At 39.1% G+C, this 21,274-nt stretch overlaps 1 protein-coding gene across 4 annotated transcripts in view; it reads right to left on the bottom strand.

Moving 5' to 3' along the window:
* MAP2K5 (mitogen-activated protein kinase kinase 5) overlaps positions 1 to 21,274 on the bottom strand; it is a 141,528-nt gene that overhangs the window by 81,136 nt on the left and 39,118 nt on the right. For 2 of the 4 annotated variants that reach the window (XM_030012951.1, XM_030012953.2), the window contains 4 exons: positions 14,219 to 14,258; positions 8,086 to 8,154; positions 7,910 to 7,991; positions 3,825 to 3,886 (listed from right to left, as the gene is read on the bottom strand). In XM_030012951.1, the coding sequence (XP_029868811.1) occupies positions 3,825 to 3,886; positions 7,910 to 7,991; positions 8,086 to 8,154; positions 14,219 to 14,258 (253 nt within the window). The remainder of the gene's footprint in view (positions 1 to 3,824; positions 3,887 to 7,909; positions 7,992 to 8,085; positions 8,155 to 14,218; positions 14,259 to 21,274) is intronic. The other 2 variants (XM_030012952.1, XM_041123748.1) reach the window with 2 other exon arrangements.

Raw genomic sequence — 21,274 nt, 5'->3', positions numbered from 1 at the left:
AAGTGGCAAGCAAAGGTAGAACAGATTTTACATCAGCAGACCCAAGTAAGTACACATCAGTATGAAAACAGGAGCGACCACAACATCACTTTGGGGTTTCCAAGATACACTTTTCCTTTCAAAAAACCCACTAGCCCTTCACAGAAATAAAGAACACAAGGAAGAAATGAGATTTCCCCTTCTCATTGACACTGTCTCATATATGCAACCAGGATGAATTTTATGATGAAGTCAGAGATCCCCCCAGTTTCTCGGGGACCCAAGTCTCAGCAGACTCTACCTCTCTTACCACTTTATCCTGCCCCTGAAAAAACAGTCCTTCTCCCCAGGCCCTGGAAAATGCTTTCCTCCTTTAAGGATTGATTTTCACTGCCTTGCTTTATTTTCAGCATTCCATCTTTCAGCCTCAAACCCCTCCTCCACCCTTTACTCCTCAAAAAAATAACCAAGAGAACACTCGGCAATACATTCCTGCTATTTCAGCTTGAAAGCTGATTGTCCATCACAATTAATGGTGATTGCTTCTTCAATGGGAAATGGATAACAAGAATGCAAAGGAACGCTATGGTGTACAGACTACATATATGCTACACGGCTCTGGGATATCCAGTCTACTTCTCAGCAGGTAGGGGTTCACATCAGAAAACATACAGTGACCGTTGCTGTCATCAGAAAACGTTTGATTGTCTCAGCAGACAAAACTCTCCTCTGGTTCCTGCCAAATCATGAGAAAGTCTGGTTGGGGGAGGGGAGCATACGAGAAAGCAAGTACCGTTCATTCCCATTAAGCAGTGCATCGCAGGTACCTGGTAAGTATTGATACCAGTATTTCAAGGAAATGAGTAGCAACATTGTCCTATCCTTTTGGCTACAGAAAGTGAGGGTTGTCAAGAAAGGGATGTCTCTCAGGTAGTTCAGCCCCAGCCTGTGGAGGTCAAAGAGTGCAAGGAAATGACCTTGAGTACAACTCAGTGTTTAATTGAGCAAGTGGAGCGCAGGGGCAGTGTGTTCCCTTTGCCATGTTGTGTGGAGCAGACACAGATCTTGTTCCAGATCAGCTGGAATTTCCTGCGCCTTTTGTGCTCGTTGCTGTGAGTAGGACAATCGTTTTTAAGGGTTGTCAGTCCACCACTTTTCATGACAATTAAATTTGTATAACAAGAAAGGAAGCAAGAAAATCATCAAGTCGGAGCAAAAGGAATGCTGGTATGCTGCTAAATGTCTATATGTGCCTGCATCATTTTCCTCTGGAAATGGTTTCACTTTAAAAATTCTACAAATATAACAAAAGGGTATTCTAATTAACAGATGTGCAGGTCACACATATTATTAAGCAGCTTCAATAAACTAATGCATTGTACGTGTCTCGGGAGAATAAAAGACAAATGACTGTGTACATGGTGCAAGGAAGGTAGAAAGAAAACACACAGACTGGAAAAAGAGAGACTATGGAAGCTCCAGATTTTGTCCCCAGAATCCATCCATGCGAGCTCCAGCTTTTGTTTGACATTCTCCTTCTCATCAGCACACGAACAGAAATCCTCCAGGCTTTGGGTAATCTTCCCAAGCTGTTCGGGGTGGGGATTATGGTGTCTATGTGCAGCACTTGGCAAAAAGGTGCCCCAACCCACACAACGGGCTGCTGGGCTCTACTGAAACGTCAGACACCAAGATGCAGGGTAGCCATTTGTGAAGACTTAAAGGAGCCATTCCTTCTGCTACTGATAAATTCTAGAGAAAACAAAGGCTTTCACTGCCTCCTTCCAACAAGTCTACTATGCCAACTGAGCAAAAAATCAGCACCAGAGCAGAGGAAGCTGCCAGTGCTGGTTCAGCCTCAGTGCACACCTTCTGTTATGGAGAAGCAGGAGAAAGGGGCGAGTTCCTTCTCTGAAGGCACCCGCTCCTTTGCTCACCTCTTTACTGACCCCCTGCACTGCAGTGGGCACAGTACAGGTTGCTACAGCAGCAAATAAAATAACTAGAAAAAGTCAAGTATCAGCTCACCGTCCATGTCAGGGAGTCATGCTCACTAACTAACAGATTTGTAAAGACATGACCCTGCAGGTGAACAAAAAAATATATATAACAAGACATAAAAGATGGGGCTGAAGCACCACCATTATGGATAAGTGAAAAATTGGAAGCAAACATCTGCAGAATACCAAGCCAGGTGGGCTGGGGGGGATGGGGGGACAGGAAAAACAAAAGCAAGTAAGGCAATGATAAGGTAAGTTAGTGTGGATGCATTAAGTACACAACATCAAGTAAGATAAGGAAAAAGAGAAGGAACAAGCAGCTGAAGAAACACTTGAAGGCCCATCCCAGTATTATTACACCATACACATGCTACTTAGCGTCAGGAATATGAGGACAGTGTGAACAACTTATCATTCATTGCTCCATAGGGAAGAAGAGATGAAACGTTTTTACTCTGAACTAAAGGTGAAAAGCATTCAAATTCCATAAGAAACTGCTAGGCTATATAATGAGCAGATTTGAAGCTACTTAGAGGAAACAGCATCAGAGAAGGATGTTCATCACCCTGGGCAGGCCACACAAATTAAGAGAAAGTAGAGCTGTGAATTACAATGAACAGAGACTAAATAGCTGCCTGTGTTGGATTAAAGGATTTAAATTGTCAGCTTGATGTATAATGAATGTGAAAACCCAGCACTTAATTAAATGGCACATGATAGAATAACTTTGTTATGCTTTAAACTGCTTAAGTTATCAAAGTATTCCTTATATTTAGCAATTGTTTAGCAGTATCTCTCTCCCTTGTGAGATCCACTAAGACATTGGTCATTTACCCTGTGTTCAACTGTGGCAAAATATGGAACTTTTTTTTTTTCTCCTGTAATTTGAGTTTTCAACCATGGCTAGTGAATTTCTAGCAACAGACACTAAATGCTGCTGAGACACAATGATGGGCTACCAGGTACTCTAAGGATCCCACTGTCAACACCCTGCTACCAAACTGAGTAGACACTAGGGACTGATAGCTCTTCCTAGATCACAGACCATCTCCCTGCTCATCATCCCTAAAACGACTATTAGCTCTTCAACCATGACTGCTCACGTGTGAAGGGTCCCAGCACAGGGGTGAGAGAGCAGCCTGTCCCCAGGCAGCCTTTGTCAGGCCTGGCTTGTGCCAAATAAAAACTTCAGCCTCCTCCTCATCTGCCTTAAGGAGTACATCTGCCACAGGGGAAGACAGCAAATGTGTTCTGCCATTGCATTTTGATAACAGGAACTGACTTAATTTTACAACCTGGGAAGCAAATCTAATTGAGTTACTTTGTACAGAATAAGGACAGTTAGAATGGAAATTACACACAAGAATCAGCAGAAGCAACAGACAAGGGATCACCGTAAGGGCTAAGACAGGGCTTCTGAATCACTTTTTAAAGGAACCATATAGCACAGAAGGACTTAAAGGCTAAATAAAGGCAATTAAGAGCACTGCTCCATCCTATGCAGGCCGATAACAAAGAAACATGATCACACAGTTTTGCAGCAAATTAATGATTTTTTTTTTTTCTTATCCTATTCAATTTATCACATCCTTTTACATTTCTTGACCCTCTGGCAACTCATGTGTTGGTCATTCGAAAGGAAGACTTCCTTAACCGCGGTGTCCTTGTGCACACAGGATGGCTAGGAAGAGCACAAGATAGCAAGGATCCTCCCTTTTACACAGACAAAACGAGGACACAGATGCTGGAGATGGCTCAGTATCCCAAAGGGCCATGTGCACACTCAAATCAGATGTGTTATATGCACAATCAAAAACTAAAAGACAAAAAGAAAAAAGTACTTACAGCTACCGCTATTCTTCCAAGTACATGTTCTGGAATTTTTCTATAAACATCCAAAGAACCCCCTGCAGGAACAAACAAAATGTGCTTAGGTAATACAAAATGAAATACTGCCCTAGATTTGAAGTCACAAGGGTTTTCTAGGCCTTGGTTATTAATAAAAACACCATCAATGATATAACAATAACTGTGTCAGAAATAACTGACCTTAAAAATCTGCCAAACTCTGAATAAACACATGAAATAGGACTCAGGTCTCTTTTTACCCACATTACTTATTTTTCCTTGCAGCATTAATACTAAAACTCCTTTTAGAAAACTTCCCAGTCACAGGACAAAATATTGAAATTGGAGAACTCAAAACCACCAGGCTTGGCATAACTTCTTGGGAATCACAGTCATCCCCAAAAGCAACACTGGACTTAAGTCCAAAGTATCCTAACCCTTGTCCCCAAAACCTGGTGCTAACATTACATGGTATCTGATACAATGCTTAGATACATGCTTAAAGCTGTTTGCTCCTGATGATCAAACCAGTGAAAGTTTGGTTGAGCGTTGCAGTCTGTGTCCACACTGATGTCTGAAAATGAAAGATAAGGAGCTCCTGGGCAAGCAGGTAAGTTTTGCCAGTGAACTCCAGTATGGGACACAACTCGCTACCTATCTGGCACAACCCTGTCCAGCCAGCATCTTACATTCATGGGGAAAGTGAGAAGCCCAAGTCCCTCTAATGGTCCTATAGACATTCCCAAGGGACTGGGAAGGATTGTTTCCCTTATCTTCCACACAGGAGATTCATGATCTACACAGTGTTCAAAATGTGCCTGGGGTGAAATACAAATTCTTGGGCAAGAAAGTAAATTTAAAATTGAGAATTAAAAACATTGAAGTAGAATGGCAAAAAAAAAACCCACAAAAAAACAAAAAACCAAGCAGATCACAGGCAGAGCATATTACACTTAGCTTGCAAGAGCGTGTTGTCTTATTCAAGGCTTGAGGTTCTCAGAAGTGCTCAGCACTGACCTAACTCTGCTCCCACTGTAACATATGGATTTTACTGATGACACCACTGGGAAAAGAGTTAGGCCAATACTCAGCAGTTAAGAAAACTACACCTTGTACTTTGCTTATGGTTCAGTTTTTAAAAGTAAAAGCCATTCATTCTGAAATGCTGCAATCCAAAGAAGTCACAAGGTCCTTACTCCAGTCTTCAGCCTTAATTATACAATAGTTCTTATTTATACTATACTTCTTATTCTAATGATTGGGGTTTTGTGGTGGTGGTTGTTGTTTTTCCTCCCCTCATTTTCCTCATTGTCTCTACTGTCAGAAATCATAGAATCATAGAATGGATACAGTATGTGTTTGTCTTCACTAACGTTGCTCTGGTTCCAGGTCATTGAAACTACTATTCATTCATCAAGTTTAATCTTTCAACTTCTATTGTCCACGTTGCTTGTGGATTATAATGAACCTCAGTTTTAAAAGTAAATGCAAGTACTATCTAATAGAAATAAAAGGATGTAGCATCACAGATAACTACTGCTCATTACAAAAGCCAAACAGAAAGCAATCATATGGCAGGCGGTTCCTGTTAATGCTTATAACATATCCTTGAATTTTGGACAAAAGAAGACTTATTTTTATACACTGAACTGCTAAGTCTTGCTATTACAGATGGCACTAAAGGTAGTGCTGTTTCAAAAATGAAGGAAAGTATCTTTTTGCAAACAATCAGGGAAATCTGCCATTATTCTATGGACAAGTAGTTCTGTAGTGGACAACATTTCTAAATCCAAATATATAATGTTAGCACCCAAATCTATGTATAGACATCTAGGTACAGCCTGATAACCTGCACCTCTCACTGATTTTAAGGGGAATTTAGCTGGTGTTCAGCAGTTTCAAGGAAAAAAGGCAACAACGTAAGTAAAAGGCAATAGTACATTTCACCACCTTTATTTGCAAGAACATCATCTTTACTATAAATATAAAAGGACAAAGATCAGAAAGCATCATTTCACATCTCTGTTACTCTTTAAGATCAACTGGCAGGTGGGGAGGTGATCCAGGTCAGTTCAACCTCAGTGTTCTGATATTTGCAGACTTGGAGTTACTTGGCTTTTTCCTGCTTGCAGGTACCAGGAAAGAACCAATATGGTACTATATGTGCACCTTTTCCCTATATGTACTCCTAAGTCATGAGTATCCCAAAAGACGCAGCTCCACCTGTATCTAGGTAATTCATAAAGGAAATGCCCATGTTTTGTAATAGGGTACAGGATACAACTGGGCAAACAGAGTCATGGGATATGGATTCAGGAAATATTACGAACTGGCCTAAGACAGTCAAAAGGGCTAAAAATTTGTCAAGGTTAAAGCTGTTCATCTGCAGGATAAGAAAGTATTTTTTCTTATCTTTACCTGCATCTTTACACATCACAATTAAAGGTTTGGGGAAAAAAAAAATGGCAAGGTCCCTTTATTTGCATTTTGTTCTTCCTTTAAATGATTGCTGTTGCTTTCTGCCAGAAGGAATGCACAACATGAGGCAGACCAGAGGTCATCTCCAGTATAATTCCAAGTAATTTGTGCATGGTCAGTAAACACCATCGTTGTGCAACATCATGAGGGATGCATACCCTAAAGGCTTAAGTATTTTCAAACAAGAATTCAGAACTGCAAGCATTTATGTCCGTCATTTTTAAAAAATCTCTGATTTAGTAGGAGCATACATACTCCAAGGCAGATGCATGTTTTGGCATGACCAGATGCTTCCTTACTGCACGTGACTACTGCTTAACACAGGCTTGCAAGTCGAGCGCAACTGCAAGGACAGAACAGAGAAATGGCTAATAGTCACACAGCATGAGAACAGCAAAGAATTTAATTTGTGGGCTTGGCTGAAAAAATGTAATACTTTTTCATCAAATACGGAAAATCTGAGAGAATACTCATACTTGGAAATGGGGCACAGTGATCACTGGGACAGAGGTAGTAAGTGTAAAAAGAGAGAAATAACAGTAATAACAGAACATTTTAACAGGGAGAAAACAAAATGCACCATAAAACCCTAAAGGGCTTTATCCGTGGTCCCTATCAGAAAGAAAGAAGCTACTCGGTGATGCTTAATGGTACACATTCGGCTTTGGAAATTTCTCCTGCCAGAAAGCCTTCCCTCCACAGTAAATTATTTGCAAGATCCTTACTTCTTTATATCCAGTTTAACTGAACCTTTGTGAAAAACCTGGATAGGGCATAAAAAGCTGGCTCATAAGAAAATCCTGGAGAGAGTAATAGACTGTTGCTTGTAACAACAACGTGATGTTAAAAGTTGAGCGCTGTGAAGAGGGTTCTTGCACACAAGACACAAGGGGACTGCATCTGTCATGAGACACGCTCTCAGAATTGATACACAGAGGGCAGCAATGATTATAAATTGCTGTAATCAGTATACTTTTCCTGCCTTTTCTCCAAGAATGCCACACAGCACAAGATTTCAAAGCAAAGTACTAATACATCTCCATAATGACAGTAACATCAGATTGTGGGGAAGGGGATATTGTTAGTATGAAGATTCACATTGGGAGAAACAAGAGTACACTCAAAAAGAAACTCAACACAGCTCTGCTAAACAGCTGTGTTAGAAAATAAGTCCTTGTCTTGCAATTAAGAGACGATTTCCACTGAAAACACATAGGACATTGGGTTAATAGATTTCTTTAAAAGAAAATCTGTTTTGGCTATCAAAACAGTAAAAGTGAGGAACAGCTGTTTTGTCAGTGAGGACAGATTGTATGGAAGACTCAAATTTCAAACCACAAATTAAGCTAGCATTTATTTCTGTTCTATTTACATTTTCAATAAAAGTAAGCGAAGATACACTCAGGAAAATACAGCATACCATGGAGAATGTAACACAATCCCAATACTAACCTGTTTTTTAAAAAAACTACCTGCAAAGTTATTAATACTTCACATTTTCAAGTCATACTACTGCATTTTGCTACATTCGGAAAAGCACATCTTTATACGATTTTCTCATTTACATACTTAGCAATCAAAAGCACACTAGATACACAACTCACCATCCATGAACTCTGTACACAATGAAATTCTGTTTTCTACAAAAAATGCACCATAAAATCCTATGATATATGACGAGTCACACTGGAAAAAAGAAAGGAAAAAGAGAAGCCTGTTTTAAAATTTGCTGCAAGAAGATCATAAGCAAGAATAATGAAAATGAGAAAAATCTATATACCTTATAAAGAATTTCTAACTCTGACATTATCTGCTTCTGGAGTTCCAGTGTTATATCTAAGGGTATGACCTAAATTACAAGAAACAGACATATGATCAGAGTTGACTTAAAAAGTAAGTGAATGATTCAAAATAAAAACCTGAAGATACATGTATTAATTATCCTTACGTGAGAAAAGGAAAGAGAGGAATAGGTAGAAAGAATATTTTAATAGAGCAATGAGCAAAGGAAGGAAATGGAAATGGAGGGACAGACTTATTTGCTTTTAAAAGTCATGTGTTACAAGTAAACTAAGTTATACAGCCAATTTTATCCATGAAATGTTATAGGGTTTGTGGTTTAATCATTTGACCAAGAGACGAGTTAGAACTTGAACGCAAGCCCCACATGTAACGTAAAGAGCAGGCGTGGTAGATCTGCAGGTTGGTAAACTCAAGAGTTGCTGCTTATTCACCCAAAGTGCGATCACCTCCCAGCTCCTGCTCGGTACAGCCTCCTCCTCACCTGTCCAGCACCGATTCTTCTCGCTGCAAAGATGTCTGGTGAAAAAGCCTGGAAGGCTGTGACCCCAGCAGGCATTGCTGAACGTGCCGATGGTAACTCTGAGGGCTAAATAAGTACTGTAGTATTGAAAGGATCTTTGAATGTCTCGGTGGTGCCCTAAAGGAGTATCTCTTACCACCACTCTTACAGTTTCAGTTTCTTTAATATTTACCCTCCTTTTTATATCAATTCCTAACATTGTACGAAACATGGCAAACTGTTAAATATACAGAAAAAATGCAGATGGTAGCAGATGGTACAGATGCTTAGGTAAGCATCACCAAAGCATTCCTCAAAACAACTACAAACAACCTGACTTTGAGCGCTCAGCAGCTCAAACCAGCCACTCACTGTCATGCTTATCTGCTGCTTCCTTCCCCCATGCCCTCGTTTTTCGTCATTTTGAGCCAGGCTGCTAACCAGGACTAAAGTACCAAGTGCTGCAGTGAAGCTGGGGTGCACTCGAGTTACAAGTTTTCAGGATTTTCAAGACAGATCCTCTTAATAAGGATGCTGGTTCCGACAGAACCAGCATTGAAAGTCAACTTTAACAAAAAATTCTTTGCCATGATTATTTGAAGACTTGCGCACTCAATTATTAAGTACTACTATATAAACCAAAATGGACTCCAAATGCATTTAGCCAGGCTCAGTCTCCTACCACACAATATTTCAGTTTAATACTTTAAGCTAAAGGGAAACAAAATCTAGTCAATTTGCAGAATTAGCAAAATAGATATTATAGGCTGCATATACTGCTGACAAAACAAAATACAGAGAGACCATTTCCAAACACACACATTTTACAGTATCAAAATCTGTCTAAAAGAAAAAACGATAACCTGTTTCTATCAAGAATTTGCTTTAGGGTTATTTATAAAAGCTGTCACTAAACTAAATTGTAAGTGTAATACAGGGCTGCCAAGAAACGTTTAACACACTTGTCTAGATCAATAATCATTTGCCAACAATATTCGCTTACATTTTTCCAGCGTGAAAAACTTAAAATAAACTGCTGGAATACCATCAGTTTTACCCACTGAATATTAACAGAATTTAAACTTGTCATCAGTATAAAATTAAAATTTTATCTCACTACATTCTACTTGTAGTCAGAAATTTCCCTGCCTTGTTTACTGTGAAGGCTTCACCGACCTGAACAATGACTAGTTAGCATGATCAGTGTCAAATACATCACTGACATCCAATCAACCAAGACCTGGCATGAAGAAAGGTCTCTGGCTGATTTGCATTAACTATAATTACATACAGACCTTGCATTCTAATAGTGACGATAACCTGGAAAAGCAGAGCTACCCTATTTACAAGTGTTCAGGATACTTTAGGGTAGGGCACGTACAGAAATGTACTGCAACGCTATGGCAAGCATATATCACCACAAAATAAATTAGGAGACACCACTGTCTCACCTGCTCTGCATAACTATTGTACAGAAATATTTTCTTCCATTTAAACATGCATGGCTTGTGTGACTTCCAACACAGGAGAGACACCCATCTGATGTCAAGGTTGGAGGAACCTTATGTTAGTTATAGCACTGAAATGTGGGACAGAAAGAGGAAAAAAAAAAAAAATCTATATAGCACTGCCTTAATCTGCATGGTCATACTCCTTTTGTATCAAATTTCCAAGCCTATTTGGAAAATGAAGTTTGTATGGGTGAAACAACTTTTAAGAATATGTGAGCTGACAGTGTTAAGCATGGGCTGGGACAGTGTTAAAGCCAAAAAAAAAAAAAAAAAAAAAAAAAAAAAAAAATCAAACCAAAAAACCTCCTCAAATCCATTGCTACCAAGGAAGAAGCTGTGAATAAGGATTTAGCTGCAACTTCCACAACTGTAACACAGGTAAGCGAATGAGATGTAACATTAGACAATAAACTTCTCCAAAGCAGCACCTTTGGAAAGAACTTCGTAGCGAAAAAAATCACTGTTATTTTACCAGAATTATTGAGAGCAGAAAAGCAAAACCCAATTCATCCGGCATAAAATAACATGCGCCGTTTGACACATGCAGGAGCAGAGTTTCTTAACAAGTTTGCATCAGAAGCTACAACAAAAGTTCAAGGAACAGACGAGCTTGGCAGATTGCCGATGACCAGTGGTCCCCAGCCACCCATGCCTGCCAAGGGGTAACCGAGCCTCAGGGATGTGGATGGACAAGACCGGTCTAGAGATGGGGCCAAGGGTAACCTGGGCTGGTTGGGGAAGAGGGGCTGGCAACCAAGCTCCAGTGCCTGCCCTGTCTTCAAAACTAGTTGAAATGGTGCCTTGCAGGTAGAGCTGGAGAAGGGTACTAGACAAGGGGAGCATTTTTTTAAATTTAAATGACATGGTGGTCCTCTGGAATTCAGCAAGGGGCTCCAAGCACTCCTGCATATCTTCCTTACCAAGTTCCTGCCTCAAATACAGCAATCTTGAAATCGCTTAGCATGCTTGGAACGTACGTGAACATACCTAACGTGTCAAGTGAGAAGGGTTAATTTTTAAAAGAGGAATACCTGAGCATATTTCCTCTGCTCTCCACTACACCTCCAGGACAAATAAGGATGAGTTGTCAAGTTAAATACAAGCAGTCAAGTGACTGAATTATAATTTACTCTGTGCTCAATTTAAATTAGTGTGAGGCTATTAAAATATACAGTATAAATACGGCAATTCATCACAAGCTGTCATGGATGACTTCATCTATTTGCTGGAGTGGCATACGTTCCACTAAAGGGAACGAGAGCAAAATCACAGGTCAAATTAAGCTGCTATTCTGTTTTAATTCACTTATTTAATCTGTGGTGACATAATTGTCTTTTACAGTATGTACAACTCAAAGGAAATTTGGGAGTATTATAGTCAGTATACAAATGATTAATCAAATGGTCCATTTAAATGCTAGCTTAAGAGCAGGAGAAACTAAAAGCAGTTGAAGAATAGCAATCAGCCAGTGTACACTCAAATTTTTCATTCGGATTTTTCCCTCTAATTAGAAAAAAGTTACCCTTGAATAACATATTAAATCCTCTGCACGTTATCTAGCTGTGAAGTTTACATAAAATAAGTAATGACACAGTGTTGGTCTATAACACAGGAATTAACATTGGGTTGTTTTCCTGTTCAGTATGTTTGCAATATTATCTACCAGCTGACAGCATTTTAATCAACAGGTTTTCAGCATGTTATCTTGTCCTATCAAGTCTGTATATTATTGTCAAAAAAAGCCCCCAAAATGCAGAACTCTGCTTTCACAGATCCATCCAGTGATGTTCCTATTAGCGTGGTAATCCTCTGTCAAAACACTTGATCCGTGTGATGATCATGTCAAGACACTGGCATTACCATCCTCTTTTTATTGCTGGCTATGCTGAGCCATAGATGTGGTAAGTAATTTTCTTAATAGAGCAAGCCAGCACGATCGCTATTATAGCAGGTTTCCTGACCTCCAGCTTGTGAGCATGTTATTTTAAACTATGATAACACACACATGTTGATGTAGTATCTCTTCTGAAATCACACACACAAAAATATATATATATAATTGAGAGTGACAGGACCACCATGAGTAGTATCTACAAGAGGACCCAGTTTCCCCAATCTTCAGGATGCTAATTATCCGGGAGGACTACCCAAACCCTTGGACTCTGAGGGAAACAAGAAGGTGAAATTGCTGGGGGAAAAGGCTTTTTGCCACAGGGAGGTGGATTTCAATTAACCTTGCAAAGGGTGAACTCATTTCCCTTCCTGCCTGCGTGAATTTTCTCGTCCTCCACCTCCTCTCCAGGCAGCTTCTGAGGGCACCCACAGCCCCACAGCAGCACGGGGCAGGCTGGCGAGCAGCAATGCCAACGCCAAGCAGGGCTGGCACAGACGATGCTCTCTGTAGAGCTTGAAAATTGAGGAAGCAATACAGTAGGTACCAGGGAAAAGCAGCATCCTTATGCAACCCCAGCACTTAGGGGAAGAGCTTTTTTAGTCCCGCATTGACAATTGTAATAAAAAATATTTTTGAATATTAAATTTTCTGTACTTTTGTGCCTATCGCAACTCAGAGAATTCCTGTCTTACTGCTCATGACAGGTTTCAGAATGACAGATACCACTTGAAAGGACTTTTTCAAAGTGACTTTTTCCCAAATTTTTTTCAAGTGATATTTGTATTCCATATAATTAGAAGTTACTTGGATGTTATTTTAATTTCCATATTTTCCACATGAAGAGAATAATTTCAAATCTAGTAGTAAGCATTTGCTTTTCTCCTAGTGGGGTGAAGGAATTTATTTATGTGATCCTCAGGAAAGCCAAAACATGGGCAGAATCTCCTTTTAGTAAATTATATCTGATTGGAACACCAAGACAATCTGAGCCCAAATCTGAATGTTACCCATATATGTAAATATTGCCTGGTAAATATAAATGCTTCATTTGAAGTTTTAGTATAATCTTACATCTTTAAATTCTATTTAACACCAACTCTGCTTGCAGCAACCAGCTCCCATCAATCCTTCTCTTGCCCTCCTCTCCCACCCCCACATTCTTTCGGTTTAACTCAGTTACACCAGTATTTAATGATTATGTAAAAACAGCAAAAAAAAAAAAAAGAGCTCAAACGCCCATTTTACAGTTTTTAAACTAATTATTCCACAAATTATGTTTTTAAAATACAACTTTAAGATCCCAAACTATTAATTGGAATTGTACGAATGCAACAATTAATTTGTCTTCCAAAAGTCTCTACTGCTTTGAGTTTTAACAAAATTGCCAAATTAAAAAAAAAAAGTTTAATATATTAAAAAAGGACATATTTCAATTTTTTAATAGATTAACTGTATTAATAATTTAATTTACAAATTTAATTTAACAAATTACATACGAGAGTTGGCATACTGTTTACCACAGCTTTAACCGAACTTTCAGTCAAGACTGGTATTTATCTGACCACATAGCACTACAGTATACAGCTTCACTGCTGTTAGCAAAGAATGCTAACAAAAACAAACAAACAAAAAAGCCAAATCAGTTGGATAAAAAACAATTGGGGAGGGGGACATTAAAATAAATAAAGCTGTTAAAACCACAAAATCTCTTAGGAAAACAGAATATTACCCCAAAGAAAAGAGGGAAATTCTCTTTATTTAAAAACGAGGTTGCAGAGACCACTGAAGAATATGCCCTTGGGGACAGTTTGGCATTAGCAGAGAAAGGTACAGGCTGACATGCCGCGACCTTTCCGTCCCCGCTCCTGTAATGCCAGGGCTCAGGAGGGTGAAGCAGCATCTCTGCCAGTCAACAGAGAGACACAAACCACAACTGCACTTGGACACATCCACGTAACCCCACGGGAAGATGTGGTGGTACCTACACACAGTGCCAAGTGATTCCCAGTGGACAAAACCTGGATTCTGGGAACTCTGTGCTTTGGAATTACTGAATTTATGGGCTGGGGTTTTCCTGCATAAACAACGTAGACTTTAATGCAATAAACAAATTGAGATCTAAGAATCAGAGGGAGGGGAAGGAAACCAAGGTCAAGAAAGAATGGAGAGAAAGAAAGAGAGAAAGGAAATTACTGTAATATCTTACCTTTACTGCTAGTATTTTTCCACTTGGGACATGATATGCCCTGCATGAGGGAAAAAATTAAATAACTTGAGAACCCATAAAATTACCTCTATACATATGTGCTACATGTATACACTAATTTCACAGAAAAATGACTTGGAGCTAATATGTTTTACGTTAAACCAATTTTATATAGCATTTCTAAAGAAAGACTGATGAAAACAATTGATCAAAAGAATATAGTTACAATGAAACCATTAGGCAGGTTTTTACATCTGCATGTTTTATATAAAATCTACACATTGAAGACTTTCATACAGCGTAACGGCAAACTTGTAAGTATGAACTCATCCACTTTCACATTTTCTTTCAATGAAATAAAATTATGATATATCCATTATTCAGAATCTGCACGTAAAACAACATTTATCACACAAGTTTGGCAGTCCTATGGGTATTTTCAGTGGTAAGACAGTGAGATACACAGCTGTATCAATCAAAGTGAAGTAAAACTACCTATCTACCTACCTACAAAGGTAATGACTGATTCTTTATCATAACCTAAGGACCCACAGAAAACACTAGTAAAATGAACTTTCTGCATTTGTATTTAAGATTGGTATGTGTTTGTGCATATAAGTTAGAAAGCATTATTGTTAATGCTCACATGTGCCCAAAATAAATTTCCAGTTTTGTCTTTCTGAAGACGAACATTTATAATTGGCTATTTAACAATGACTTGTGTATTCCTAACCAAGAACTCTTAAGAAAATAAAAAGGTAGGTGAAACAAAAAGTCTACTAAAAATCCAATGTAATTTTGCATAAAAGCAAAACCATTAAAGGTTTTCCTCTTCACTAGTTTTATTGTCTCATACTGATTTATGACACTATGCACAGTAATGTCATATATGTGGGCACTAAGTTTAAAGAATTACAATATTTTGCCACTATATACCTCTAGCAATTATTACTGAAGAAGAAAAGCTTTAACAGTTTTTTTTGCATGCAAAATGATACATAGTACAGGGCGAGACTGTTGTTTAATCTTATTTATGACCCTGAGTGCTTATATAATTTCTGTTAATAGTTTGGCAGTTTCTAAAAACTTCACCTTAATTTAATAACTCATGGATAAACATTTATGTAACCAAGTGGCATTAGCTTTTTGGAACAGAGTTTAAAAAGGCATATAAAAAAAAAAAAATCAGTGTTATTTAATATCAGTACAACACGCAAAAAGCAAAATCATCAGACAAAACTCTGACAGACTGATAGCTGAATGCATAATCAACGAATCCAACGGAGTAAATGAACTCTGCTGTAACTATGGATGAATCAACAGTGGCAAAACATTATGGACTTAAGATCAGCAGAAATGATAAGAAAATGAACAGGTTGAGATAGCATGCTTAACGTCTGTTAGCTTAATATGTACTGTGCCGGACAGTTTGGCAACTTAATTAGCTTGTCAAGAAAGCTGATCTTTTTTCCATAAGAGAGATCTCCTGTTTCCAAGTGAATTAAAAGGGAAGACTTGATTATTTAATTATGATGCACGCTAATTCATCCGTGGAAGTTTGGGTTAAATTTCCAGCAGAGGGCAGATACCTGGTTTGGTTTACAGAGCACTGACAGTACCAATTTAACATTTAATTATCACTGAGAATTGGATCACAAAGGAGATACCATGCCCATGGGTACAGCGTGTCCAGTGGCTTTGCAAATGGCATGCTACCTGGGAGGAAAGGAATTTGTTTACTCCAGGCTGATCCGGCATCTCGATTGTCCTGACCTTCCTCAACACAATAACTGTAAAGTGATTAATGAAGTTTGAATAGGAGCTTTGGTTACACCAAAAGACAACCGTACACCTCTGTAGTGTTTTAATTAACAGCTAACACTTCAAATTAGTCTGTAGTTGCTACAGTAATTACCCGTTCCAATGAGTGTGTAGGGAAAACGTCTTTGTTAGATATTATGTAGAACTGTAAGTTGGAATTGATCATTTTGGTTACAGTCAGCACAGCTAAAGCCTGAAGACTTAGTACCTTTATGTAGCTTCAGAAGGATGTACTAAAAAAACCTCCACAGAATAATGTGCACAGCATGAAGAAAAACATACTTTTTGTGCATACTGCACCCATCAGTAAGTCTATGGATGTCTACAAGGAGATTAAACTAATATTCATACTCTATAAGTAATGTGAAGTCTCATCTCAAGGGTCAACTCTCACAGATTTCAGTGCCACCTCCAAAAGTAAGTAAACAAACTCATCACTGTAGAACCAGATCATTAGATGAAGCAAAAGTAGCAAAACGCAATAGGTTCCTCAGCAACGCTGTACATTTCAGTGAACACACACTTAGAAATCTTCCAGGATGGTAGGCAAATGATGTCGCCTAATAAACAGTTACAACAACTCCTCTTGCTAGGAATGCATTTGAGCAGTGCCTAACAGTAAAGACAAGTGGATGTTAAAAACGAGTGAAAACAGTTGCTAAATAGCTGCTGAACTACTTAAAGACAAATGTGAAGAGTAGAAATTCAATGCATTGAAATGCAAAATATTCAAGGAAAACACTGTTTTGATGTTTGCAAAATTTCATTCCTTGCAGGAACCAGCTCTGGGAAAACAAGTTCATTCTTCTGCTCTTTTTTGTTGGGGTTTGGTTTTGGTCTGCTTTTGACCCACTGCAAAAGCTGTAACAGATGATTGAGAACAGGTGGCTATAAATGATTTATTGTTAAGGAGAAATTGAAGAGACAGTACTACATCAGAGAGCCAACTTCTGCAATCACAAGTTTAAAAAGTAATTTTGAACACCTGATGCCAAGTGTCTACTATTAAAAACCAGAAAAGTTATTATTTAAATTTGTTGCAATTTGCCAACTGCAGGAAGCAGGTTCTGATGTGCATTTCCCCTTCCCTCTCTGTCTCTTAGTTACATTGGGAATTTACAAGACAAATACCATGGCATGGAGTGCTCTTTTGCTCTCTAGAGAGGAAGCTCCTAACAGACATTGGGACAAATTAAGAATATATTCTTCTGCAGGGTCTGACCCAGATCCCACCCAGGTTAGCTGCAGAATTGCATCTTACCATAAACTTGATGTTTTATTATTTTAAGTGCAAATTGATGGAAATGCTATGAGATTAATAACCACCATAATAACAACTTTCTCCAATACTGAAATACTTTAAAAATATACATTTTAAAATAATGACATAGTACTTATTAAAATAGTAGAAAAATAAACACAACAATCAGACAATTCATTTGGTGCCCAATTTCTGCACATAAAGAAACCATAATTCCAATACTCTGCACGTAACTTTTCATTTTATTTTATTTAAAAAGAGGCAGTTGTTAGCTATTGTAGCCACAGCATTTTTTTAGGCTGAGGATAATAACTGAAGTTATTAAAAAAAAGCAAAACTCAGGAATCCATTTTGGGATACCAATCTTACAAGACAATTAATTCTTTTCAAATTCACCAAAGTCTGACTGCAAATAGGTGCTGTGCATCTGTAAAAAGACCAGATAGTGCAAAAAGTTGTAGATATCTTAAACCAACCTGCAGTGACATCTTCAAAGTGACGAGTAAAAGCTAGTAGTTGAAAATTGCCTCTTAGTCTCAGAATACATACAGGAAACAAGAAAATAACTCATCCTCATTTTCCCCAGAAAATGAAAATTCTTCACGGAAGCAAACTGTTCTTTCTTGATGCTCAGAAGTATATTTTTGTTTCTATGTCCAATACAGATAAAGGACAAAACCCGCACTTGACTGAGCAACCAATTTAACATTGCTAGATGAGGAGAAAGGTGATAAACAACACAGTAGAAAGCAGTAAATGCAGGAGCACCCCTTACACATATTAGCAGTACCTGGTGCAGGGACCAAGTTAAGAGATTGTTGTTTAATTAAAACCGAGTTTCAGTAACTCAGAATAGTAACTCCCAACAAAATTTTTATAGGTTTCACAAAAAAAGGAAGAAATCTTCAGGGAGGATGGAGTAAAGAAAGCAGCAACTTTCAGACCTCCTCAGGAAAAAAAAATAATATTCCAGCAACAGAGGCAGTGTGGTAGAAAGCACTGCACGAGCTCCAAGAAAGAGGGGAAAAACAGAGCAAGAAAGCTGGAAGCTAGGTAGGGAGAAGATGAGTTTTGGGGCGACCTTCCTTCCCCCCTGCCCTGGCACACTGCTAATGTGAGATGGAGGAAGTGGCCGACATCTCCTTTTGGGAAGTTCTAGTGAACATGCACGGCAGGTGATGCAGAGAGGTTGGCTTAAAGCTGCCGCATGTCGTATAAGACAAGGACAGGCAGACTTCAAACACCGCGTACTTTGAAACATTCTGACTGGGGAAAAGAAATTTAAGTCTCCCTTCACATTCCCACTAGAGTTCGTTACTCTGAGCCCCCTACATTCATTAAAATGAACAGCTTCTAAGCAAGACTGGCACAGTTGTGTCAAATATTTTATTAACCTTGACTATTAACCACATCCCTAGACATTTAAAGCCCTGAGGGGACCCATGCGAGCCAAGTCCTTTAGCATAACTTTGTCTCCTCTACTCTGAAAATCAAGAGTGCCCCTCAGGGAGCGGTGTGAAGGCAGCTTGCCCAGCTCCGTGGCAAAAGCTGGGTTATTCTGGGGAATAAGAAAGACGGTGTGAGCAAGCGTGCACTCTGCTTGAACAAAGCCCTCCGGCTAAGCCGGAAAAACTTCTGATGGACTGTGGAGTACAGCGTGTGCATCCCTTGTGTTACAGAAAATAAAAATCAATATCATGGAAAACTAGAATAGGGCTTTGGGGGAACTGCCAACTCCTCGGCATCTCTCCCCCTGTATATAAGAAGTGTTTCTACAGGAAAGCAAATTACAAAACGAAAGTGTCAGAAGCAGCTGGCTTCCGTTTTAAAAGAAAAGGAAGAAAACGGTAACTGAATTTCACATTGCCTGCTTTGTTCTTCCTGAGGTCTACTGCAAAGAAAAGCAGGGGAGAAATGTAAGATGCTTTGGCTCAAACATCTTTACGGAACAAACCATAGCCCATCCTAATATTTAATGCTAAAAATTTCATACACTGAATATGGCGAGTTTCTACTCAGTTCAAAAGTAAAATAAAAAAACCCAACCAAACAGAACATGCACAAGGTTCTTAATAAATAGCTTAGATGCCAAACAAAAAATTTCTCCCTCTTTCAACTTGCTAAGACTAACAATTTTATATTCTCCCTGTGAGAAATTGTACCTAAAAGCACAGTGGGGTGCTGCACTACTTGCTGTGATTGTGGTATAATTTCTTCCAGGACAAGCAAAGAACTAACTTCAGGTTTCAACATGCAGGCACTCAAGAGAAACAGCAATTTTTTTCTAATTTTTAATTGTAAAGCATTTGCCCACATATGAGTGACTCAAGGATGGTCACATCAGAAGAACAGACTGAGTACGCAAAGATCCTTGAGCTTTCTCAAACAGCTTTTCCTAACATATATAATAACTTTCTACTACAAACTGAGTTTACTATTACCTGAAAACTGAAAATAAATGCAGTCTCTTTCTAGAAGCAAAAATTCATTAAAATTATTTTATCATGCTGCTAATGCTGATGCAAAAAAAGCACTGAAGAAGCCTGCAGCAGCCTACCGCGCAGAAGATCCTGCTTCCCACCTGTTCACTCCGGTCACTAGGATGTATTTTTATATTTTTCCCCCAATAGCCATGGAAACAATTTCTAATCAATAAGATATTCCTTGGCAAGACCAAATGATTCAAGGGAAAGCCATGACCTGTCTGCTATGCCAATGAGTCAGTCCCTTCCCTTCCTAGAAATATAACTAACATCAGCAAATACGACAAAATGATATACTGACAGTACTGTTACATTAGTGATGTGACTGCAGGATGCAGGGATGCAATGCTCCCCTCTGGCTGAGGTACCAGAGAAACTTAGGGCTAATGCCACAAACTCAGATCTGCTGTAGCTCTACTGGCTCACCCAAAGCATTGGTATGTCATTCTGCTAAAAGATGCTTTTAGCAGATGAAAGCATGGTTGAAAGGGACCTCTGCACATCATCTAATCCAACCTCCCTCTTGAAGTGCGACTGGAGGAGTAGATGAGCTCAGCCATAGCTTTGTCCAGCTCTGTGCTGAAAGCCCGAAGGATGGAGATCCCCTGCCACTCTCATGCCCTGTTAACGGTGCTGCACCATCTTACTTGCAAAGAGGTTTCTCCTAATGTCCAATATGACCTTCCCGAGTGGCAACCTGAGGCCACAAAGTAAAAATAAAAGTAAATATTTCAGGTCCTTTCTCCCAGATACATTTCCTTCTGCTTCACACCTTGGTATGTACTCATTATACACATTTGTTAAAACCATCAAGATGTCATTTCACTCGACAAGAATCACAAATACGGTCCCGTTTTGCCATATCTGCTCACCTGTAGCACTGCACTGATGAACTGCAGAGGAAGTCCTCCAGACATACCCCTCACTCGACGCACAGAGTAACACGCGCGAAAGGTCTCTGGGACTGAGGCAGAGTATTTCCTAACAGAAACGAACATACACGCAGAAGTCCTAGGTTTCTTATTTGAGTTAAAAAGTTAACACAAAAAGCTATGGTTGTAGCAAGCAGCACCTTAGGATGTAAGGGCACTGAACGAAGTCAAACTGAACATTTTTCTGCCCTATGAGAAATAACCTAGAGCAAAATGACTGCGTCAGTGTCGCGCAAGATGAATACAATTCTCTAAGTGTTATGCATTGCAGAATGACATGGCAGTCACCAGCTGCAAACTATATGCAGCAAATCACCCACAGATTTGCTTTACTGTTAATTTTTTCTCCCCCCCTGCCTTTTTCCCTAGTACTGCCACTGTCTGTCACGCTCCTGGTCAGACTCTGGCAGTCTAATGCAGGAATTGTCACGTACTCCGATGGCCATCTAAAGAAACAGATTCAAATTGTTTCTAGGAAATAAACACTTTGACAGTTGTTGCCTTCTGCAATAGACAAACACATTAGCCTGACTCTCTGGCTGTTAAAACAGGAAATCCA

This window comes from Aquila chrysaetos, chromosome 5 (genome assembly GCF_900496995.4).
Source record: "Aquila chrysaetos chrysaetos chromosome 5, bAquChr1.4, whole genome shotgun sequence".
Taxonomy (NCBI): Eukaryota; Metazoa; Chordata; class Aves; order Accipitriformes; family Accipitridae; genus Aquila; species Aquila chrysaetos.
Note: the sequence above shows the minus strand (reverse complement) of the source record. Positions and strands in the feature narration are given on the sequence as shown.